Genomic DNA, 24,339 nt, shown 5'->3' with positions numbered 1-24,339 from the left:
GTGGCTTGAACTCATGACCCCAAGATAGAGTTACATGCTGTACCGACTGAGACAGCCAGGCACTCCTGCAGTAAGTTTTTAAATCAGGAAGCTTCATATCTTAACCAAGATATGAAAGAAATACCCAAAATATCTAATATAAGAAACAAATGGCTGTGGCTGCTTTTGTACCACCTTACTTGCTCCCATTCCCAACAGAGCCAAACATAAATCAATCCGGAGCCATGGTTAAGCAATAGTCTTTCTTTAATTCCCCTTTGCAAATGGAAGCCCCTGAGCTGGTCCCCACCCCCACCCCTACCCACAACGTGGGGTACCCCAGATGCAAGACCCCACCTCAACTTGGTGGGAGGAAGAGAGGAGCACCCTCTCCGCAGGATGGTCCATTAAAAAAAATCCTAGTCATTTAAGAAATGAGGCTGGGGACAGGAGAAGGGAGCTGGAAGACAAGTTCCAGGTCAGGCCAGACTGGAGATGTTGGGTTTGTGAGGACCCTTGAGAAGGGTTTGCAAGCACATCCTGAAGCTCAGGGCCAGCATGGCTGAGGGAAAGAGACAGACAGCCTGACAAGGTCCTGCCTGCCTGGTTGTGAACACTGACACTTACCACCACCACCACCACCACCACCACCACCACCACCACCACCATCACCACTATCATTACCACCACCACAGGCCTCTGGATAGAGAATTTTCCTGGTACTCTGGGATAGGGCTTGTTAAGCATCCCCTCTCTGGCCCATGATCTGGGGCATCCCTGGGGTCCCCCTGAGACCAAACCTGGGAGGAGGAGGGACTCTAGGAACATGCAAAGGGGGGGAGCAGAGACCCCTGCCCCACCCCACTGTTCTACAGGATGGTGGCTCCAGCTGCATCTGGGCTCCGAGGGTCCTTCACACCAATGATGAAGTTGTTGGTTCTTCGGCTGCCATGGACCCAGGATAAGACATCTACCTTCTCCACATGGTGACCCCTGGCTTCCAGGAACTCAATCTCTTCCTCTGTGAACTCACCTGAAAACCATGCCCCAACATGTACATATTCAGAGTGTTTAGAGCACTGGCTTAGGAGTCCTATGGTCAGATCTGAGTCCTGGTCTTGGATGCCCACTGAAGAACCGCATGACCTTGGGCAAACTGCCTTACCTCTCTGAGCCTCAGCCTCCTCATGCATAAAATGGGGATTATATGAGAAACTACCCCATGTAGCTGTGATAGGGATTAAAGGACATAATACATAGAAAGCACTGAGTTTAGAACCTTGCATATAGTACATGATAAATAATATATGGTCATTCCTAATATTGCAAAAAAGGTCTGTGGGCTCTTCATTTCCACCTGCCTAGGCCAAGCTACCATCAATCCTTGTCAGGATAGCCAGGTCGCAGTCATTACGGCATAGCCCACTGACTGGTCTTTCTGGTTCCAGTCCTGCTTCCTTACAGCCAATTCACAGAGAGCCAAAGGGATCCTTTTAAGCCATTAGTCAGACCACTCACTTCCCCTTCTCAAAACTTTCCAACAGCTTTGATGACTCTTAGAAGAAAATCCAAAGTCCTTACCAAGGACTCTAACACACAACAACATTATCTGGGACCTTACTACCTCTCTAAACTCCTCACTTCCTTCCACTCTCTCCCTTAATTAACTCTGCGTTAGCCTCCTTGCTGTCCCTCAGGTAGGCCAAACATGCTCCTGCCTCAGGGCTTTGCACTTGCTGTTCTATTTGTCTGGAATGCTCTCCTCCTAGATAGTCACAAAACCGGCTTCATTACTTCATTCCAGTCTTGAGGGAGAACTTCCCTGACCGCTATCTAAAACGGCAGCCCTGTCATCTTTACCTCACTTTATTTTCTTCCAAAGTACTTAATGTTACCTGTTTACTTATTCATTTACTATGTCTCTCTCCATTAGATTATAAGCTTTTGGAAGGCAAGGATGTCTTACTATTGATCCTCAGTGCCTTTACATGGATGAATGAAAAAATGCCTACCTTCTTATGTAAGTTCAGGTCCTTGCCATTTCTTGCCTGGCCCAACAGAGTTGCTGTTTCCCCAACTTAACCACCCCCCACCCTGTTTAATCCATTTCCCCTACATAAAACCTTTCGGGTCTATTCCACCTCCACTCAAGTGGATAAAGTCCATGCTTCTTAACATGGACCTCCATGATAAGCCCTGTAACCTCACCTCCTACTATTCCTCAATAAAGATCTGGTCTTCTCCTTTCTTCAGGTGAGATAATTTAGGGTAGTTCTTGAGGTAAAGATAAAACACTGAATAGCAATGAATAACCAAGTCAGAAATGTATTTCACTTTCAATCCTTTGGATAATGGCAAGGACTAAGTTTTAGTCTGGCCTCTAACATTTCTAACCTCCTTTTTCAACAGAGAAAGCAGGCCCCAGAACCTTCTGAGGAAACAATATCCACCTAAAACCTACCAATAGTTGATTATTTATAGCGATTTAGTTTTATTTGTGGCAAATGATGCTACTTTTCCATTTGTGATTATGATATAATATTTACCCTTAAATACACTTATTTTGAAAAGGAAATCCATTTATAGATGCATATATGTAAATAATGGTTCAGATGGTATAAAAATGGGGCAAAATTCATGAAGGTGTTGGATAAATTCTAAAGTTTAGGAAATAATGTCTCTAGTCTAGCAGGCCTCTGGCTGCTCTCTGAGCTATTTTTTCTGACTTTTGCCCATTTTCCAGAACGTTCTAGGTTCTGGACATGCCAAATACCTGCTCAGGCTTCAAGGCCCAGCCGGTTGTCACCTCCTTCATAAAGCCTCCCAGAGCCCTCAGTGGATGAAATTTCTCTTTGCCAAGCCTCTACTCCTCATGCTCCTGTCTCAGACTGTGAGTTCCTTAAGGTGGGCTAGGATGAATCAAAGCCCCCTCCCTCCCACTAAGTAACTTAGCATAGAGCTTCACATTCAGCAGAGTCCAGAAGTTATTATCATTATCCAGGATCCAGAGTGTTACCAGCCAAACCACAGGGTGTGACTGCTGAGGACTTAGGTCTGTGAATTTAAAGTGCTTCACTCTAGGAGATACGCTATAAAGAACTGAGTCTTTGGTATCAGCTAGGTATATGTTCCAATCTCAATTCTACCACTTATTCCATGGGCATCAGTTTCTTTAATCTATAAAATGGGGATGATAATACCAAGTAGGCAAAGACTATGTCTCATTCAATGTTCTATCCCCTTTGGACTTGCATAATAATACATCGATACATCTGTTGTAATAAAAATTCTTCAAAGCTGCACATACTTTCCCATTTACAAAATTAAGTTGTGTCTAAAATTAAGCACCCATACTTCTTAGAGGAAAGTCCATTTTCTTACTGTAATCTACAAGGTCCATGATCTGGCCCCTGCCTGCCTCTCTGACCTCATCTCACTCTCACCCTGGCCTTTTTTCTACATTTAAAACATGCCAAGCCCATTTCTGCCCTGAATTCTTTGCATACATTTCCTTAGTCTACAAAATCTGTCCCAGTTCTTTGCAAGGTGGGCTCCCTCTTACTCTTCAGATCTCCGCTTAAATGTCACCAAAGAGAAGCCTTCCCTAGTCATCAAGTCAGTCCTATACGTCAGTCTGCAGAGCATCTATTTCACTTTTTTATATTTCTTGGATTACTTATTTTCCTGTTTGCCTGTAAATGCTGTATCCCCAGCACCTAGGATAATGCCTGGCACACAGTAGGCATTCAATACAAACTGTTGAATGAATGGTTTGTAGAATGAGCAACTGTATCTTATTTTACAAATTAGAAAACTGAGGCTCAGAGTGGAGACATGAATTTCCCAAGGCCACACAGCCAGGAAATGACAGAACTGGTTCCAAGCCCCACATCTTTCACTGTTCCAAAGGAGTAGTTGAAAGTAACCAAACTTTCACTGGAAGGAGTTGCACTGATGGAGGCAGGGACACCCTGGGGAGGAGCCCCTTTCTCCACCGGCCTTTTGTCCACCCCATGGGGATCTCTGCTCTGCACTCACTGTCCACCTGCAGAAGGTTGGACTGCAGGTCTGGATGCAGACGGCCATGGGCCAGGCTGTCACTCAGGTTTCGGTTCAAGGTCAGGACATTCAGTAAAACCTGTGCGTGGGCAAGAGGTAAAAGTCAGGGCTGCCCCAGAAATGGGGATTCAGAACTCCCCAGGTCTCACCCTTGGGACAGACTTCTTACACTTTGGAACCCTTACACTCGGGGTATTATCTGAAGAGTTTTAGAAGACCAGGTAGGCTTGTAATGGCTGTCCCCATTTCATAGAGGCGGAATCCAAGGTCCAGAAAGGGAAAGTAATTCGCTCCAGAGTTAGAGACTGCCAAAGAAGAGGTACCACTGGCAGTCTCTTATAATCTGGTCTGGAGCTCTCCTCCCTTTTCCCTGGCCAGGACAGGGTTAATAGCCCGGGTCATCTAGGGCACAAAGTGGGGGATTTTTAGCTTAATGGTTAGGAGTGTGTGTAGGCTCTCAAACCAAAGTGCCTTCCCATTCTTATCCACTGGACCTAACTTCATAACCTCTTTGTGTTTTGGTTTCCTCATATACAAAGTGGAAATAAGGATACCTCCAAATGTTGGGAAGACTAAAAGAGCAAGCACATGTAACACCATGCCTGGTGTTCAGTAGAACTCCATAGAGGCTAGCTGTTGTTACTGTCTCCATTTTACAGATGAGGAAACTGAGGTTCAGAGAGGTTAAGTGAATTCCCCAAAATCACACAGTTGGAAGTTGGTAGCACTTGGGCTGGGTCCCAGGGCTGATTCCAAAGTTCAGGCTACTTAACTCACCATCTGCTAAATTAAGTGCCTGGCACATACATCAAATGTTCAAAACATTTGTATAACTGTTGTGAGACATTCTGGAGAGGAGGCAATTCCTTTCAAACTCAGACCCTAAAGAGGCCTGCTTGTATACTCAGATCCTGAGTAAAGGTATCATAGGACTTGAGGTTTCTTTGACAGACCTAGGCAACCTAGATTCTATATTACCTCTCAGTTCCACTGACCCATGATTTACCATGCAACTTGGAGGACAGGGAGCTTTAGGGCTCCATTTTGGCAAAGAAACTCAGCACAGCCTATGTCCCCAGCGCCCAGGATGGGCCTGTCACAAGGTAGCCTCAGCCTATGTTGGTTGAGCTAGGGATGAGAACAAGCCAGAGACACAAAGACATTACAGTTCAGGCCACACCCTGGCTGCTGGCCACAAAGGGCCTACCATGGAGAAAACCTCACCTGGGTCAGGCCGCTGAGGCCCCGGGCAGCTCCATTGGCCCCTAGGGCGAGGTAGGTCCCACACAGTCCCTCCGCTGGCCGGACCACAGTGGGCAGCAAGAAAGACAGTGGTCGCTTCCCTGGCTGCACCGAATTCTCCTGTTGTCAGAGGACCAAGTCCACAGGGGATAACAGGTAGGGGAAATTTTCATGGGAGACAGGTCCCTTCCCAGGTAATAGCTTGCTGTCTCTGAAATGGGCAGGGTCCCTGGATAACCAGGGTGGATAGTGGGCCCACTGACTTGCTATGAGGCTACCATGGGTGGTTGGGGAGGGGGCCAAGCCAAGACAGATAGCTAAAGGGAAGAACAAAACAACCTCCACCCTGGTCATCTCTATCTCTTGTTGTCCTGCCAGGGACCCAGTATGCAGGGGAGAAGATTACTGGCCTCTGATTAGACCATAATTTCTATCTCCTTCTTCCTTTGACCAACAAGAAGCTGAGCCCCATCAGATCAGCATCACACAATCATAGACCATTGTGCTGAAAAATGCCAAAGCAGCAAATGGGGGTTAATATCCTTATGGTACAGGTGAAGGAATTGAGGCCAACAGAAGAGGCAAGACTTTCCCCAGGTCACATAGTGAGACAGGGACAGAGTGGGATGAGGTTTCTTCAGGCCCACCAGGCTCCAAGCCCTAGACTTGAGCTGGGGATGAAGTGAACCCCTTGTTTAGGCTTTTCTTTTTTTTTCTTTTTTTTTTTTTTTTGGCTCCTTTTCTTTATACTAGAAGTTCCTAGAGGAAATAGATAGGGGCAGCCACATTGCTGTACCTCTAGCCACATTGCTGAGACCTAGCCTCAAGGTCCCCATGGGAGGAGGGAAGCAAGGCCCTACCAGGCTGGGTGCAGAGTGATTAGCAGTCCTGTTGGGCCAGGAGAAGTCTAGCATCTGGCTGTTGAGCAGAATCCCCGATGGAGTGATGAGGCCACTTCCAAAAGGCCGATTCAGGGAGCTGGGGGTAGAGGTTAGGGCCAGGTGAGCCCTGAGGCTACCCTCATTCCCATCTAGCCCCCACCTCTTCCTGATCCAGATAATCCCCACTGCCAGGTTCTATGTCTGAGCTGGCATACCTGACCATGGCCACAATGAAGTCATCAGGGCCCATGATCAGCACCTGAGCAGCTGTGGGGGCCCCATCCAGCTCATAGACAGGCAGAAGTGGGGCAGGGGCCGCCTGGGAGTCATTGATGTGGCCCCGAAGGTAAGCAGCTTCTACCTTGCTGAAAAGACAAGGGGTAGAAGATTAATACACAGCAGGCTCTCATTACACGCCACCTACCACACTGTGGTGCCTGTTTGTGCAATTATTTGATTAATGTCTCTCTCTTCCACTGGACTATTAGGTCTATAAGAGCAATCTCTCATTCTGAGCATATGGGAAATATCCAGGAAATCGTTGTTGAACTGGCTTGAGTTCATTTAGGTGTTATCCAGATTCCCTTTTAAAGATTTATTTATTTATTTATTTATTTATTTATTTATTTATTTATTTATTTTTTCATGAGAGACACACACACAGAGGCAGAGACATAGGTAGACGGAGAAGCAAGCTCCCCACAGGGAGCCCAATGTGGGATTCAATCCCCGGACTCTGGGATCATACCCTGAGCTAAAGGCAGATGCTCAACCACTGAGCCACCCAGGTATCCCCAGATTCCCTTTTATTTTATTTTTTTTTAAGATTTTATTTATTTATTCATGAGAGACACAGAAAGAGGGAGGCAGAGACATAGGCAGAGGGAGAAGCAGGCTCCATGCAGGGAGACTGATGTGGAGCTTGATCCCGGGACTCCAGGAGGATGCTCTGAGCCAAAGGCAGATGCTCAGCTGAGCATCCCCACTCTGAGCCACCCAGGCGTCCCCCCAGATTACCTTTTAGAGCCAACTTTTATTTCATGCTTGAATCAAGAGTCTTTTAGTTATGCAACTTTATTTACTCAATCTTCTCTTTGAAAATACCTGGGGCATAGTGGATGTTCAGATAATACTGATTTTGAATGAACAAACAATTCATTTAACCTAATATTTGTAGTTAACTGAAGTTTTATTAAGAGTTTAGTCAGAGGGATGCCTGGGTGGCTCAGCAGTTGGGCGCCTGCCTTCGGCTCAGGTTGTGATCCCAGGATCCAGGATCAAGTCCCGCATCCATCTCCCTGTGAGAAACCTGATTCTCCCTCTGCCTATGTCTCTGCCTCTCCTTCTCATGAATAAATAAGTAAATCTTAAAAAAAAAAAAAAAAAAAGTTTAGTTAGAGGAGAGTTTTGTATACAGGGATCTTTGGTTACTATTAGAATTTTTTGGAATGCCTCAGTGGCTCAGTGGTTGCCTTTGGCCCACGTTGTGATCCCGGGGCCCTGGGATCAAGTCCCGTATCAGGCTCTTCACAGGGAGCTTGCTTCTCCCTCTGCCTATGTCTCTGCCTCTTTTTGTGTCTCTCATGAATAAATAAATAAAATCTTTATTAAAAAAAAGAATTTTTTTCAAGGCACAGGAAGACTTGGTACACAGTAAGTCCTTAATAATTACTTATTGGAAGAATTACTTGAATGAATTTAATATAGGTGTGTGTGTGTGTGTGTGTGTGTTTTAAAGCTAAATTGAAAACAACATGCAGTTCTCCAGACTTTTTAAAGTTTGGCTGAGAGTTCCTTACTGAATAACTGTCAGTGTGGTGATTCTAGTTGATTAGAGAATGACAAGTTACCAAGGATTACCGAAGACTCTCATTCCCATTTCGACCATAGAGGCTGGAGGCCACACAGAAGAGGAACAGAGGGCTTTGCTTGAAGTGGATTGCATGGGTGGACAGGGGCTTTGTTTTTAGCCCCCATCCTTGTGGCCTTGAGCTGCTTATTGTTTTTGGTTGCTGTTCCTTTTGCTTTTTAATTATAAGCTATTAGTCTTGCCTCATTGTTTTCAACTTAGTTCATAGAGTTGTTTGAGTAATACTACAAATTTATGCTAACTATATTTTTGGTTTCTGATTTTCCCTTAAGCTAGCCTTTCAGTCCATCAGAGTAGCAATTAAATAGCAACCATTCTTACTCACCCCTATTGCCCATAAATACTACTATTTGTTGGATATTTATTTTGTGCCAGACAACGTGCTAAGCGCTTAGCATATATGACCTTAAATAGTCCTTATCACAATCTCATGAGTTTGGCACCATGATTGTCAGACAGCCTGGTAGAAACTGAGACAGAATTTAAATGACTTGCCCAATGTACAAAGCTAGTGAGTGGTGAGGCTGGGATTTGAACTGAGGCAGTCTGACCAGAGCCCACAGTCTTAATAGGATGTTATGCTGCGGGTGTAGATACAGTATAATCAAAATCCCCATTGCCTCAGGTATTTGCTTGAAGACTTTTTATTGTTCTTAGGCTTTCTTTTTCCACTAAAAAGGGGGCACAGGTGGGCCCTGCTAGAGTCAGAAAGCTTTGAGAGCCAAATGACACAGGCTAACTCATCATACAAATGGGGAAACTGAGGTAGGTTCTGGGAGAGGCAACTAGTTTGAGCAGGAGCTGAGCTAAAACTGACTTGGGACTCCAGGTCTTATTGCTTTACTAGCTGCTTTTCACCTGATCCTTTCCTCACACCCACCACCACTTCTGTGCCCTGAGGGTCCTGCCCTGGGACCCACCTGAGCATGTCATCCATGCTCTCAGTGATGGTAGAATCGTAGACAGGATCTCCCAGTCTGCTGGCCAGGGCTAATGCGATCTTCAGGGTCTGAAAATGTAATGGGGTGTGGAAGAGGCTGCCAGGCTCCTCCCAGTACCCACACTAACGATCCTCATGTGAGAAAACTTGGAGGTTAGTCCTGCCTCATGGCAGCACCCACCCCCCCATCGACCCATCTCCCAGTGTACCAAGACCCAGGGCAGGGTAGAGGGGTTGGCCTTGCCTCTGCCACCCAGTGAAGAGCCTGTTCCCGGGACACCAGTGTGGTGAGATTGAAGCCTTCAAGGATGTTGAGAGCACTGATGAGGGCAGGACCTGTATGCGGGGGTGGGGGACTGAGAACCAGGTGGCCTGGAAAAAAAAAAGAAAAAAGAAATGACCAGGTGGCAGGGGAGGGGTCAAAGCATCTCCACATTCCACCATCACATAGATTGAGACTACTGCACTGACCCCTCATCAGACAGGGAAACTGCATTGAGAGGCAAAGCATTGAGAGGCAAAGGAACCCACATAAGTTCACATGGCAAGTAAAGGGCAGGGCCAGGACTTCAACCCAGAACACTGGTCTTCAGTTTCCTCTTCTGCACAAGGAAACTAAGGTCTAAGAGGTCTGTAGTCTGCCCAGAGTCATGATGTGTGCAGAGCAGGTGTCCAGATGTCCAGAGTCCTGAACAACCATGTGTCTCCTTTTAGCTCCTCCCACAGGGCAGGATACTATTCAGGGCCACCCCCAAAACTTTGTGCAAGCAGCAACCTCCTCATCCTATTTGAGGCCCCTGTTATTAGATGCTTGGACACTGAAGGAATAATGATAATATGTGACACATAACATTAACATTAACTGATTAACTCATTTAATCCTCATGATGGGTAATGTCATTATCCTCATTTTATAGGTGAACAAACTGAGGCACAGAGAGGCAGCTGGTCCTGTTTACAGGAGACAAGGGAAACCCAGAGCACTCAAGGTACTGGCATTGCCAAGAGGACCCAGGCTGGGGAGGAGAAATATAAAATCAAATAAGCATTCAGTATCCACTCTGATCAGGACTGCATCATCTCAAATCTTCATGGGGACTCTGAGAGGTAAGCACTACTATTATCTCCATTTTCAGGAGGGAACCATGGCTCAGATTGGGAAGTGACTTGTTCAAGGTGAATGGCACAGCTAATACTCAAACCCAGGTCTTCCTGGTTCCAAAGCTATGCTCTTCCTCTGCTCTATATACCATCACTTCTGGTAGAAGAATCAGGGTAGAGGGTGAGGCCTGGAAACCTGAACTCAGAGGTGACCTGTCCTGGGGCTTGAGGTGATCCAGACCTCCTAGAGAGGAAAGAACCCGAGAACTTTCTGAGGGACCTAGGAACCCACCACTTTGGGTTCAGCAAACATGGACTTCACCCATGTCATAAGCTTGGTTTTCCAGGCTCCTTGCTAGTTTGAATTTGGTAGGTTAAGTTTCATTTCATCACTGGGCCTCAGTTTCCTTTTGACACAATGGGGGGACAGGTCTATAATTGTTTTGAAAAGTTTGTTCAATACAAAGCTAGATGGACTCTGGTCTTATAAATTCTTCTTAGGAAGTACAGAGCAGTGGGAGTGGGGCTGAGGCAACATAGAGCCCAACAAGAAAGTCAATGGCCATAACCCCAACTTCTAGGCCTGACCCTCTGACCAGACCTCCCTTCCCATATCCTAAATACTTGGGGTAACTGACTCCATGACTACTTCAGAAGGTGGACTGGCTCTGGCTTGCTTCAACAGTTGGCTGCCCAGGCAGCTCACTGCCTCAGTTTCTCTCCTGAAAAATGGGGAGGAGTCTCTAGGCCAAAAGGAAGTAGCCATGGACTGGGAGGCTTCCCCTGAGCAGTGACCCTGAGAGTTGGGAGAGAGGTCACCTCTGTACACGCCACACACAGGATTCTCCACGAGGGCACTGTAGTTGCTGAAGTCCTCCTCAGTTATGACACCCCCTGCATGCTGGGCCTGCAGGGGAGAGAATGACCCCACCACAGCTGTGAGCCATACACTACACAGTGAGCATATGGGCTTGGCCTATGGTATATGTTTGAATCAAAGACAGATTAGATGTTCATAACTTTTGTGCCTTATGAAATTTCCATCATGGCCTTTAGGGACCCCATTAGCCCTGGGTACCCCAGAAAAAAAGGAAGGGGAAAAACCACTACCACTGAGCACCTATGTATCAGACATTCTATGAATGATCTCCTTAGATTGGCATCCAAGACCCTTTGTGATCTGGCCCCTGCCCACCTCTCCCACCTCATGTCTTGCTATTCCCCAGTGAGCTCTATACAGCCACCAAGAGTGACCTACAGTTTCTGAACTCATGACTCCATGCCTTGAACATACTACATTCTCTGTCTACATAAAGGAATGTTTCTGGGGCACCTGGCTGGCTCAGTCCATAGAGCATGCAACTCTGAGCATTTTGGGGTCCTGAGTTCAAACCCCACATCAGGTGTAGAGATTACTTGAAAAAAAAAGGGGGACATTTTCAATTTACAGCATAATTTGCCTATAAGATATCAAAATCAAATTCTTTATTTCACTACAATTAACTAAAGCTACTCCAAAACTGTGAACTCTGGATATCCTGGTAGGAATGACCCTCATTGCATATAACCAAGCACTCTATTGATCAATGAACCAATTTTGTACAAACCCTTGGGCTTTTTACATCCTTTCCAGCAGGGTTAATTTTCATTCCTAAATTAGCATAAACACTAGGAATCCTCTCTCTCTCTCACTCTCTTTGTGTTTTTTAGTACTTGAAACCTCTGACTTCTAATCCACCCTCAGTGAACTACACACTGAATTTCTTGGATGGTATGTGTTCCTTTGTTGGTCAAGTTTATAAATTTAACTTTGGGGTTTTTTTCTTTTAAAGCTCAGATAGTCTTTGTCAGAGTCTTCTCCATTTCCTTCTCCAGAAGATCCAGGTGTGGCTAATCAGAGTGTTCCTTTTCCAAACCAGGGACTGGTTTGGGGATAGTCATAAGACCTCTGACAGGCTGATAAGATATAACCTGGAGGCTTTTACTGTAACTATTGTAATGAGGCATGCTCTTTCTCTGGGATAATTTGCTAGAAAGATGGCCAGTGCAGAGCAGGAGAGGAAGAGATCTGACAGAGAGTGAATTCAAACAGAAGAAAGTAGAGTCATGGCAGAAAGAGAGACAGACAGACCATTGCCTAGCAAAGTGGATGGAGCTGTGGATCCAGGAGACCTACAGCCAGTACTCTGCTGGACTTCCCAGTTAAGTCCATTTGAGATTGGTGTCTATCTCAGAGCCATAACTCCAGTGCCCAGCACAGGGTCTGACACCGAACAGGCACTCTGTGAATGTAGAATGAATGGCAGACCAATTTAATTCCCACAACTGAATGGTAGAGATACGTATAATCACCCCAAGATACTGATGAGAGAATCACAGAGTTGGTCTATGTATCCTTATCTTGAACATAATTTTCTATTAGGGGTTTTGAATTACTGACAACAGTTCTCAGAACCCATTACTACCTCAGACTAAGTCTTTCCGGTTGGTTGGTAAGCCCTTGTGTCAATATCCCCAGGCTTGACAGTCACCAGTGAAGGAGGGGTTTCCCTTAGTCCCTACAAAACCCAAGAGCAGGATGGGATTGCAGGCTCAGGAAAGCTGAGGCTGATCCTAGGTCTCTGCCAGACCTGGGAGGGACAGGTCAAGACCCTATACAGGTTGGCACTAGCCCTAGGGGGCCCAAGGGCATCTCTCACAGTTCCATCATCCCAGGGGGTTCTTTGTGCTGCATCCCATTAGCTGCTCCCACCCCAAACAACCACTGATCTAATTCCTACCACCAGAAGTTAGTTTTGTCTATTATAGAATCCTAAGTAAATGGAATCACCAGTAAATTTATGTAGAAAGACAGAAAAGGAAGGAAAGGGAAGAAGACGTCCCTGCAGTAGGGACCTTCGGGGCAGAGGGCTCCCCAAGTGCTCACCTCGGCCACCATCTCCAGTGTGAGATTACCTCCTGCGTAGAAGGCGGCAGGGCCCAAGGTGCCCAGCACATCCAGCACTGCAGCCAGGTCAGGCCGACGCAGCAGTGAGCCAGGTAGTGGCGGGTGGCCCAACGGCAGGAATGTCTCACGGAAACGCTCAGATGCATTGGGCGGAGGCTGTTCGGCCAGGGCACGGGCTGCAAGTAGGGACAAGAGGTTGGGCAGGAGGCTGAGATGTGCTATAGGTGGGTGGCTGAGTGGCTGGCCCTAAGAGCTCTGGCCCCCCAAGCCTGTTATGGGGGAGGTAGGGGGTGTATATGGGCCCTTCCCAGATCCCCTCATTTGAAGCTTAATCCCTATGAGGGTAGGATGGGTGGGGAGGGAGCTAAGGGAGCAAATGGAAGAGAGGTACTTTCTGGCTTGGGCCCCAAATCTCTGAAGTTCCCTCTTTCCTTCCCATCAATTTCATGCCTTTCTCCCCACCCCCAGGCCCCACTGACCTAAATCATGGGTCACGTTGAAGCCATCTTGGGCCACAGCTGCTGCGAAGGCCAGGACTTGGGACCATGGCAGCCTGGGGGGGCCGGAGAGCAGGGGGTGGAGGAGATCCTGGGGGGAGGAGGAGGGGTCCTGGGGGAAAGGGGGGTCCTGGGAAGGTGAGTCCTGGCAAGGGAAGGGGATATTAGGTGGGGGAGTTGGGAAGGAAAAAATCCAGGAAGGTAGGAGAGGGCCACCCAAGGAGAGATGCAGGCAGGGGCCCCTGGCCCCCAGGGGGAAGGTCTTTACCTGCCATAGAGCTGGTGAGCTTCATGTAGCCCCTTCACCATTCCGGGGACCCCCACCAAGAGCCCAGGCTGGGCAAGGCGGGCAGGCGAGGGAGAGAGGAGACCAGGTCACTGGAAGGGGGGGGCTGGGCTGAACTCTGCAGAGCCCCAAGCCAGGGATGGGGGCTGGCACAGGGGAAAGACACAGGCCAAGTATCCCAGAGGAGGGACAAGCTCTCCCCAAGAAGGCATCCCTCCCATTTCCCTGACTTACTATCAGCGAATGCAGAAAGGCTTCCTTTATCTATCATAATTGAGGTATTTATAAATTAAGAAAACCCTTTAAAGAACCAAAACATAACCAATTAAGATGGAAACCTGTCTACATTGGATTATATCTACTCCTGGCTTTTAAAATAATGGACAAGGGACTTTCATTTAACCTTTTCATGATCACACCACCATTACTCAGCTGTGATAACTCAGGCATGTGCTTGGCTTTTGCCACTGTACCAAATACCTGTTTTTCCAAGTTTGTTCTATTCCCTCCCTTGCTCTCAGTGGATGGTGGGTTTGCCTTTAGCAGTTACTCTTTACTCTTCCAATATGTGTGTGCTGGAAGAGTTATAGTCAATAGGCTCCGAATGAGATGTGTGAGTTATAGTGCAGGAACTTTGCAACCTCTTAGGCTGTGTTCAGGCTTCCAGATAGGTAAGGTTGCCAGAGAAGTAAGGCGTTGCTGTATTGCCTGTTATCAACCATACAGATCTTTTGGTACATGATTTCATTATTTTATTTGGGGGGCTGCCTATCTCCCTCATAACCTTAAGAGCACCCTGCTTCACTCTTTTCCTCACTTCCATAATAATTACCCAGCAAAGTTATGTTTAGGTTAGCAGAAGGGCAGTGAAGGGGGACCACCCCTGGATTCTCTCTTCTCACCAGGGTCCCCACCTTGGTTTCCCAAGATCTCTGCAGGGCCTCTTCCCTGAGGGCCCCTGGTGCAGACTCCCGAAAATCAATTAGGTGGCTCTCATTTCTTCGGATGTCATGTACCAGCATCACGCCCCCACTGGGAGAGACACAGAAGGGGAGGTTGATAAGATACTACCCCTCTAAACAATTAACCTCCCACCCTTTAATCCCCAGTGATGATGGCTGTAGGCTAAGTTTGTCACAGGAGTCAAATGTCTGAGCCCCCTCTAGCAGGGATTCAGAGACTCAGCCACTGTACAAGTGTGGGGAATGAAATCAAGGAGGTTGGGGACCCGGACGAAGACCAGGGACCTCTTCTAGCCTGTTACTTGAGACTTTAATCCCTGATTAAGGAAAACTCAGAGACTGGAAGAGCAAGATGTTCTACCTCCTGCCCCCGCCCTAGACCACACAGATGGACCCCTGCCAACTTCCTGCACCTGCCTCTATGGTATGCCCGGGCTCCCTCTCCCAGGACTGAATTATGTAAGGATGGACTGTATAGCACCAAAAGGGGAATTTCTTTGGTAGGGCCTGCAGGGCTGGTATTGCAGGAGTCAAGCTATGGACTTTTTCAGTTTGTCCCTTTTCTGTGACTTATTTCCATCTGAGATGGGAGTTGCATCTGAGATGGTTGGCCTGACCCAAGTTACATAATAAGGAAAGATGAGCAATAGGGAGTGGTAGGAACTATGGCCAAGTGGACAGCACAAGCCCCATCATGCTATTTAGCCCCAGATAATTGCAGCCATGTGGGTATGTGGACAGAGTGTTACCGGGTCTCCTGATTATTCAAGAGATGTTGAAAATCTGGATTTTTATGAAAATTCTTAACTTTTTAACAATGGCAAACAAATTTTTTAAAGTTTACGTGTAGAAACCAAACTAATCTGTGCACTGGGTATGGCCCATGAGTGGCCAGTTTTAAGAGTTCTCAGCCTGTTTTCAGAGGACAGAGGGTCCGTGGTTTTTTCATCATGCTCACAGGATTTGTTTTAAGGATTTGTAAACCGTAAAAGTTCAAGTACCCTGCCTTAATAAATAAACTATACCTCTACCTGTGCACTTTATAGTTTATAAAAGCCTTTCCCCAGTTAAAAAAAAAAAAAAAAAAAAAAGCTTGTGAAAACACCTCCTCTGACTCCATGTAAGGAGAAGGGGGTAGAATTGGGTGTAGAAAGACAAAATGCAAGGAGTTAGGGCCCAGCTGCCCCTCTGGTCAAACTCGAAGACCACGGGGGCATGAGGCCTACAGACCAGGGTACAGAAATAGACCCCGGGAAACCCAACCTCCACAGCTGGGAGCTCCTTACCCGCCCAAGCCAGAACTGTGTGGAGCCACGATTCCCAAACACAGGGCTGCTGCCACGGCGGCATCCACAGAAGATCCCTGTTTACTGAGCACCTCGATGCCCAGTGATGTGCAATGGGCAGCATCAGTCACCACGGCACCCTGGTGAAAGATCTGGGGAGGGAAAGGGGACTTGGTGGGGGCAGTAGGAGCCCCCTGCCTCCGTAAGTCATCACCAACCCCAGAATCCCCACAGGTGTTGGGGGTGGGAGCCCCGCCTTCTGGTCCTCTATGATTTTCCCCATACTGTCTCCAGTGCCTCTTACCTGATCAAGTTCCTTCCTTGTTCCGTCCTGCTCATACCTTGAACCCCTCCCTTTGGGACCTTCCTCTCCCCTCTGTCTTCTCTCCTTTTCATTTGCTGGCCTCCTCCCCCACTCAGCCATTCCTCAATGCAATTCCCAAGGTCTCCACAAGTACTTCCCCACTCCCTCATCTACAGTTTCCTCCTCCTGCCCCCCAACTCCCTCACCTGAGGGTCCCCGAAGTAAATCTGCATGACGAGTGCCACAGTGACACCCGTGGCAAAAGTGAGGCAGGCCGTGACAATGACTGTGAGTCCATCCTGGCGGCAGGAACACTCGGCAGCTGCCGCAGAGAACGGATCCTTGCGCGTCTCCCGCAGCGGTGACCCGTCCTGGCTGCCCATCTCCGACGATGTGGATGGCAGCCGCTGCAGCCTCGCGGACTTCAGGAACGAGTCCGGGTCTGTGGGGCGGCAGTCAGGTGGGTCTGGGCACCTTACCCCGCCCTGCCCGCCTTCCAGGCGGTGCTATTCGGCGCCGCCCCCACCCCGCAAGCAAACCCCACTGGACAGCACTGCTCGCCCTTTGGCGTCTGCCCAACGCACCCCAGAACCGGGACCGTGGCAGTCCCAGCTGAGTAGAGAGACAGGGACCCTCGGCTGGGTGACAGGAGGTTGGATGCCAGGTCCCTACCTATACCAAACGTCCTGAGATCTGAGCCCCAGCCAGGACCTAGGACTCAGGGCAAATAACACTTCCTGGAGTGGAGGGGGTTAGGGCCCTCCCTGGAAACCAGATCCTGCCCCAGCTGGGGCCCAGCCTTCTGTGCAAGGAAGTGGCTACAAAAACTGTGGACAGACACTGGCTTCCAACCTCTCTTGGCTTGTCCATTCACTCATTCAGCAAATACAGAGGGCCTGCTATGGGTCTGGTCCTATGGTAGATGCTAGGGGAAACAAATAGAAAGTTGCTGCCCTCATGGGGTTCACAGACCAGTGGAAGAAAAGAAAATAAACATGTAAACAAAGGAGTATATCATTACTACCTGTAGCAAGTGTTATGAAGAAAAAGAAGGGTGAAAATGATAGAGAATAATGATGTGTGTTGGGGACTTGGCTGGGACTTGGCAAGGCTTCTCAGTGGAGGTGACTTTCAAGCTGAGAACTAAGGGATGAGAAGGAGCTAGCCATATGTAGAACAAGGGGTGAGTGTGTAGAGTGTTCCAGAAAGGAACAGTAGGTACAACCAGCCCTAAGGTAGGAATAAGCTTGATGCACTAGGAAAAAACAAAACAAAAACCCCAAAACCAAACCAAGGCCTGGGTGGCTTTGTTGTAATGAGCAAAGTGAAAGAGTAGTGTGGTGGAGGCTAGACCAGGTGGACCCGGCCTTGTGGGCCTAGTGAGAAGCTTGGATCTACTCCTAGGAACCATGGGAGGCCAGTGCAGAGTTTTAAGCAAGAACCGGAATCCATCTGCTTTATATTTTAAAAAGATCCCTCTGGCTGCTATATGAAAAATGAATCTGAGGACAGTAAGAGTGGAGATGGGGGAGACCTCAAAGCCATTTACTTGTTGGGTGACTATGAATGAGTCATTTCAAGTTATGAGCCTCACTTTCCTTATCCTAATAATGGAGTTAATCCCTAACTGGCCAAATGAGTACAAAGATTCCATGAGACGATGTCTACCAGGCACTCTCTAATTATTTCCATTCCTTTTCTACCTTGGCCTGTGCTGAGACCTTCTTCTATCCATAGCTTCTCTCTTCTGGGTTATATATTAGCCTTGAAACCAGTTCTCTAAATGGCCTAAAAGTCCTGGATATTTGTGAACAGTAAAGAAATAGCCTAGTACCTTGACCTTAATACCCTTACTGTATGTACAATGTGTTTTAAAAAGTTCATTCATTGTGATGCCTGGGTGGCTCAGTGGTTGAGTGTCAGCCTTTGGCTCAGGGCATGATCCCGGGGTCCTGGGATCAAATCCCGCATTGAGTTCCCCACAGGGAGCCTGCTTCTCCCTCTATCTATGTTTCTGCCACTCTCTGTGTGTGTCTCTCATGAATAAATAAATAAAATCTTAAAAAAATAAAAATAAAAAGTTCATTCATTCAATAAATATTTTTTGAGTACCTGCTATTATGCACTAGGAGTATAACCCCTTTAAAAAGTCTGTGGGAGGGCACCCCAGGTGGTTCAGTGGTTTAGTACCGCCTTCAGCCCAGGGCCTGATCCTGGAGACCTGGGATCCAGTCCCATGTAGGGCTCCCTGCATGAAGCCTGCTTCTCCCTCTGCCTGTGTCTCTGCCTCTCTCTCTGTCTCTCTTTCTCTCTCTCTCAGGAATAAATAAAAGTCTCAAAAAAAAAAAAAAGTCTGTGGGATAATGCTGAAAATCGACTGTTAAATATTCCTGTTTAAAATACTGTCATGGCTCATCAATGCCAACATGATAAAAATCCAAGCTCCCTGAGCAGCCCCGGTGGCTCAGTGGTTTAGCGCCATCTTCAGCCCAGGGCGTGATCCTGGAGACCCGGGCTTGAGTCCCACGTCGGGCTCCCTGCATGGAGCCTGCTTCTCTCTCTGCCTGTGTCTCTGCCTCTCTCTTGTTCTGTGTGTCTCTCATGAATAAATAAATAAAATCTTAAAAAAAAAAAAAAATCCAAGCTCCCTGACCTAGCATTCAAGGCCTTCCATAATTCACCCTCCCCCTTTTGTGTAAATAAGAAGCCACATACATCTAGAGATAATTTTTAGAAAATATTTATGATGGTTACTTTTGAGGAAAGATACTGAAGGTAGGAATGAGATGGGGTGGGAAGATTTCTTGTTTGAAATTTTTACTACATATAGATTTCCTTTTTTTAAAAAAATATATAGGGGCAGCCTGGGTGGCTCAGTGGTTTAGCGCTGCTTTCAGCCCAGGGCCTGATTCTGGAGACCCAGGATTGAGTCCCACATCGGGCTCCCTGCATGGAGCCTGCTTCTCCCTCTGCCTGTGTCTCTGCCTCTCTCTCTCTCTCTGTCACTCATGAATAAATAAATAAAATAATATATATATATATTTAATATTTTACTTTTTAAAAGTGATCTCTACATCCAACATGTGGCTCAAACTCACTTCCCCAAGATCAAGAGTTGCACTCTCCATCGACCAAGCCAGCCAGATGCTCCTAAATATATATATATATATATATATATATATATATATATATATATATGCACATATTTTTTTTAAAAGATTTTATTTGGTGATCCCTGGGTGGCTCAGCGGTTTAGCGCCTGCCTTCGACTCAGGCACTATTTTTTCTTAAAAAAAAAAAAGATTTTATTTATTTATTCATGAGAGACACAGAGAGAGAGAGAGAGAGAGAGAGGGAGAGGCAGAGACACAGGCATAGGGGGAAGCAGGCTCCATTCAGGGAACCTGATGCGGGACTCAATCCAAGGACTCCAGGATGACACCCTGGGCCGAAGGCAGACACTAAACTGCTGAGCCACCCAGGGATCCCCAACACATATATTTTTTAAATAAAGAGCAAAAATTGTGGGCAGATAGGAATAGGAATAGACAAGAGGACTTTTACTTTCCTTCATTGTTTTCTTTTCTTTTTTTTTTTTTTTTTGGATCATAAACATGTAATTTATTTTAAAATTTTTATTTTTAAAAAAGAAACCTGTCTTCTGGAAGCCTCCTTCAGCTGATCATACTTGCCTCTACTTCTCAGCACCAGCACTTCATTTACACAGTCTGTAAATAAAACTGGAATTCATTCAACAGACAGATGTGAAATATCTACCATGGGCATAGAACTCTTCATGGTCCCTAGAGGTTTCAAAAGAAGTGCAGGAAATGGCTTTGAACTTGTATTTATTGATGCTGACTATATTTCAAGCACCTTATATACATTCCCTCATTGAAGCATTCCCATAACTTTATGAGATAGGCCTACTCTCTCCATTTTACAGATGAGGAAACCTGAGGCTCGAAAAGGTGAGATTACCTATGTAAGGTCATAAAATGAATCAATGGCAGAAGCAAGAGTAACTCAAAACCTCCTTTCCATTGCTCCACAAGGCATTGGGAGCCATTCCACACTCAAAAACCAACCTTATAGGCTAATTCTAGTTGATACTTCCAGGTACGTGTCCTTACATCTGTTTTCTCCACAATCAGCTATGAGGGACCAGGAAGGGAAGTGATATGGCTCCATCAGAGTTGGACTTAATCAAGACTTTTTAGCCCATCAATCATTAAGTTATTCATTTATTCAACAAAAATATTTACTGAGTACCTTACCATGTAGGCACTAGGACAATAATACCATTGATTTTACTCCTATGTAAGAGCAACAGCAGGATACTGGGAAAAGGTTAGTTTGGAATCAGAAGAAACAAGTCTTTTGGGAGAAAGATGATGAGTTTAATTTTGGCAATTATAAACTTATGGGACAACAACAGGAGTTGTCTAGAGGCAAATAGCCTAGTATGCATCTGATTTTTTTTTTTTTTGCATCTTATTTTTATCTGCTTAGATGCCGTTTCTATTCAATTTTCTTTTAGAAAACAACACAGAGTAAGAGTGAGTGTATAAATCTAGCCCTTTGGAACAGGTACCTCTTTACAGAGACTGGTTGAGAGACAGATATGTATGTGACCAGCACCAGGTCAATGAGACACAAACTTAGTTCTATTGCTGGAACTATTGGAAAGAGAAAGGCTTTCCTTCTGTCTAGGTTGCTAAAATGGTAAGGTTTAAACCCGTTGCTGTTGGGGGCATCTTGCCCCCACAGAATGAGAGGCTTTCTAAAGATGAAATCCATAAAAAGGAAGGCAAAGCAAAACACAAAAGCCAATTCTTTTTTAGGTACCTTGATCTAGTTATGCCTGAGGCACCATATCCCTGAATTTTTCAGTTATGTTACCCAATAAAATTCTCTTTTAGGATTAGCTCAGTTTTAACTGAATTTATGACAAAAAAAATCCTGAACAGAGTTGACCTGGTAAGTCTAGGGCTCAGAAAAGAGGTCTTGGCTGGAAACTAAGGTCATCCTTGACTTGCTTATTCCTTTAAGGGCAGAATTATTAAAGATTTTTGAACCAAAGAATGACATGATCAGAAGTTCAGGGTGGTAGGTGGATTGGGGTTGGGGGGGGGCAGAGGACAGAGAGGGGGTAGGGAGTAGCTAGAAGCCTATGGGTAATACAGGTAAGAAAGGATGGGGGCTTAGGCTACAGTGGTGATAGCAGGAATGACGAGATGGATTGCAAGACACTTAAGAGGACAGAGAGCATCTGATTACCATTTGGAAGAGGAAGGAAGAAAGTCATGGGTAGCTCCTGGGCTTCTCTACCTTGGAGACTGGATGAATGGCAGTGTCATTAATGGAGAATGACACTAGAGGAAGGACAATTATGGGGAAGAGATGATGAATTCAGCATAGAACATCCTGAAGGTGAGGCACTTGCAGGACATCTAGAGGCAGATGCCTGGGACAGAGAGGAACTCATGGGCCCGGAGCTCAGAAGAGAGCCAAGACTCTCCCCAACCTTAGAGTGGTCACCATTTAGCTCTATTTCCCACAGGGTCCGCTGCGGGGTACTTGGTACTTGGTTCTGGGGAGTGGCAGGCTAAAGGCTAGCTGGGCACAACCAAGGCCCTGGATAAGTGGATGGGGCAGTGCCAGGAGGTGGCACCTCCAGGTTGAGAACATAGGAGATCATGTTTGCCAAAAGGCTAGTCCAGCTGGCTAAAGGAGCCTTGGGGCTTAGAAGTAGTACTCTGAGACACAGCATTGAAATGACTACATAGATATGATGGTAAGGGTACTTGGAACATGAGTGCACAACCATGACATAAGGTGCAGATTCCCAGAAGCTCAGGTGACAAGGGTCTCTGCTGGATTTTTGTACAGATGAGAGTGGAACCTGTCTTAATTCTCCAAGGTACTCCCTGAGGTTTGAGAACTCTCTCCCCTGTAATTCTTTCATCCTGAGATCGCTCATTTATTTATTTATTCAGTAATTTTTATTGAGCCTTTAGCACTGCGCTGGAAGGTGGAGAAAGGATGGTGAACAAAGCAGTCACAATCCTGTCCTCATAAGGCTTATTGTTCATATAATCACAGGTTTGATAAATGCTAAGACATTTATAGGGAACCAGGAGATAACATGTCAGGGGCTTCCAATCTCTGGGTTAGGACAGATAGGCATTCCTAGTTGAGCTGGAAGAGGGAACTAGGGCTCAGGTCAGGGCAGATGTGCCCATTGTCATACAGTGAGTCAAGGTAGTGCTGGAACCAGAAGTAGCATTCCTGACCCCTGAATAAAGGGCCTGGTTTCAGGCTGTTATCCACCAGGACACATCTTCTCACTACTTTCCCTGCTACCTCCTGATTCCAGGGTTACTCCCTCCAGAAAAGAAGTTTTGATCTGCAGCGTGGACATCTGATGCCCATAAGCCTCCCCAGCCTTTTCTACTCCTCCCTCCAGGTAGCGTACAGTCTACTAAGGTTGGCAGGGGTTGCTAGGAAGGGCGAGATAACTGGAAAATTGTGGAGAGGGAAAGAGTTTCAGGCTATCAGGCTGGGAATAGCTATAGAAGGGCCATGCTAGAGAAGGCTGGGTCAGAGAGGCCTGATCTGCCAGGCTGGTAAGGGAGAGAGCTCAAGTGCAGGCACTGGGAGGAAGAGTGAAGCAGAAGGATGCTCTAATGCCAGGAAGTGACGTTGAGGGAAAGAGGGATGGGGGATGGAGGATGAAGAATGGAGAGGAGGATAGAGCTGGGCCACATGGATAGGAGGGAGAGCCCTAGGGAAGAAATGCTCAGAGAGCTCTTGGCCTTCAGGTCTCCCTCCCCCTCCCCAAGCCCTGTCTCCCTCCTGCCTCCTCCCACCCCTTGCAGTCTCTTCAAAGGCTGAGAACACAGTAAAATTCTGGAGCCTGTTTCCTAGGGGGCAGGGTACCTTACTAACATCCTGGCCTGATCCATGCCTCCGGAGGGGTGAGGTAATCCACAGGGCAGCAGAGGCACTCTGGTCCCCAAGGACTCTGAGAGGTCATGCAGTCCATCCCCCTGTCTCCCAATACCCGGCGCCCACAAAGGGAAATCATATTCTCTTTACCCCTTCCGGAACACGAAGATATTCTCAGCTTCTCCCTAAGGTCTGTCCTTCCCACAATCCATGGCTGTGGGGAAGTTCTTAAGACCTAGCCTCTACCCATCCTGCTGCAGTCTGACTTGGTTTCTCCTATCTTGTTCTTTGTGACAAACGGACAGCCTCTTCTAGGTGGTCACAGCTGTCCCCTAGGCTCTCCTCTCCAGCATTCCTTCCTTATTAGTTGGTTCTTCCCAAGAGGTAACCCCAACCCCTGCTACTGCAGTTCCTGGCACCGTTCTCCCTTGTTTCATCCTAAGCCTCCAAGGCAAAAATGCATCTCCATCCCCACTAATGAACAGAGACATGGGAGGAGAAGGGAGAGGTCCAGGAGGAAGGGGATGAATTAGGGAGATGGAGACTGGAGGTGATGCTCCGCGCAGATGAAGGACCGGGGACGTCCCAGGGGGCAGGGACCGGGCCAGCGGGCCTCACCGGTATCGGGGTCTCCTAGGAAGGCGTCCTCGTCCTTGCGGCCCCTCAGAGGGGCCGCGGGCGCCGGCTCATCCTCCGGCAGCCTCGGGAAGCTGGTGATGCTCATATAGTCCACGGGCGAGTAGGCGCCCAGGGCGCTCTCCTGACTGGCCTCGTTCTCCGCCGCCATCCTCGCCCGCGCCCCCCAGCAACGCAGCGCCTGCCGGAAGTGGTGCGGCGGGAGCGGGGGGGGGTGAGGTGGGGGTGGGGGCGGAGGGCGGGGCCTGAGCTCCTGGGCAGCCAGGAGGGGGCGCCTCACCACAACCCCCACGAGCCTCGGGATCTGACTGCGCACCCCTCCCCCTAGCGCTGTCAGGCTGCAGTGGACCGGCAGGTGGGCGGTCCGCGGTCTGCACAGGGCCTGGAGAGCGTCCTGG

General features: G+C 47.4%; 1 protein-coding gene across 5 annotated transcripts; it reads right to left on the bottom strand.

Moving 5' to 3' along the window:
- Positions 1–228: 228 nt before the first annotated feature.
- On the bottom strand, positions 229–24,339 carry GGT7 (gamma-glutamyltransferase 7). 5 transcript variants are annotated; one of them, XM_026009851.2, is made up of 15 exons: positions 23,924–24,339; positions 16,561–16,796; positions 16,051–16,202; positions 14,717–14,834; positions 13,785–13,852; positions 13,499–13,572; positions 12,999–13,195; positions 10,892–10,979; positions 9,216–9,343; positions 8,952–9,040; positions 6,377–6,526; positions 6,141–6,258; positions 5,263–5,400; positions 4,018–4,117; positions 229–1,012 (listed from the first exon to the last, which is right to left on the bottom strand). In XM_026009851.2, the coding sequence occupies exons 1-15, from the start codon at positions 24,090–24,092 to the stop codon at positions 849–851; spliced, it is 1,989 nt and encodes a 662-aa protein (XP_025865636.1). In that variant the 5' UTR covers positions 24,093–24,339; the 3' UTR covers positions 229–848. The 5 variants fall into 5 exon arrangements, with proteins under 5 accessions (XP_025865636.1, XP_025865635.1, XP_072592148.1 ...); XM_026009850.2 differs by having other exon boundaries at positions 14,705–14,834; positions 23,924–24,313; XM_026009852.2 differs by having other exon boundaries at positions 486–1,012; positions 4,025–4,117; positions 23,924–24,313.

Source organism: Vulpes vulpes, chromosome 14 (genome assembly GCF_048418805.1).
Source record: "Vulpes vulpes isolate BD-2025 chromosome 14, VulVul3, whole genome shotgun sequence".
Classification (NCBI taxonomy): domain Eukaryota; kingdom Metazoa; phylum Chordata; class Mammalia; order Carnivora; family Canidae; genus Vulpes; species Vulpes vulpes.
This window is presented reverse-complemented; position numbering and strand designations above follow the sequence as displayed.

Excerpts from the sequence above, each read along its gene's own strand:
- GGT7 (XM_072736047.1), bottom strand. The coding sequence starts at position 24,092 with ATGGCGGCGGAGAACGAGGCCAGTCAGGAGAGCGCCCTGGGCGCCTAC. Across the intron at positions 9,344-10,891 it reads TGTGTGTGGCGTGTACAGAG|GCCACCTGGTTCTCAGTCCC; the intron begins GTGACCTCTCTC and ends TTTTTTTTCCAG. Across the intron at positions 9,041-9,215 it reads CTCTTCACTGGGTGGCAGAG|ACCCTGAAGATCGCATTAGC; the intron begins GCAAGGCCAACC and ends TTACATTTTCAG.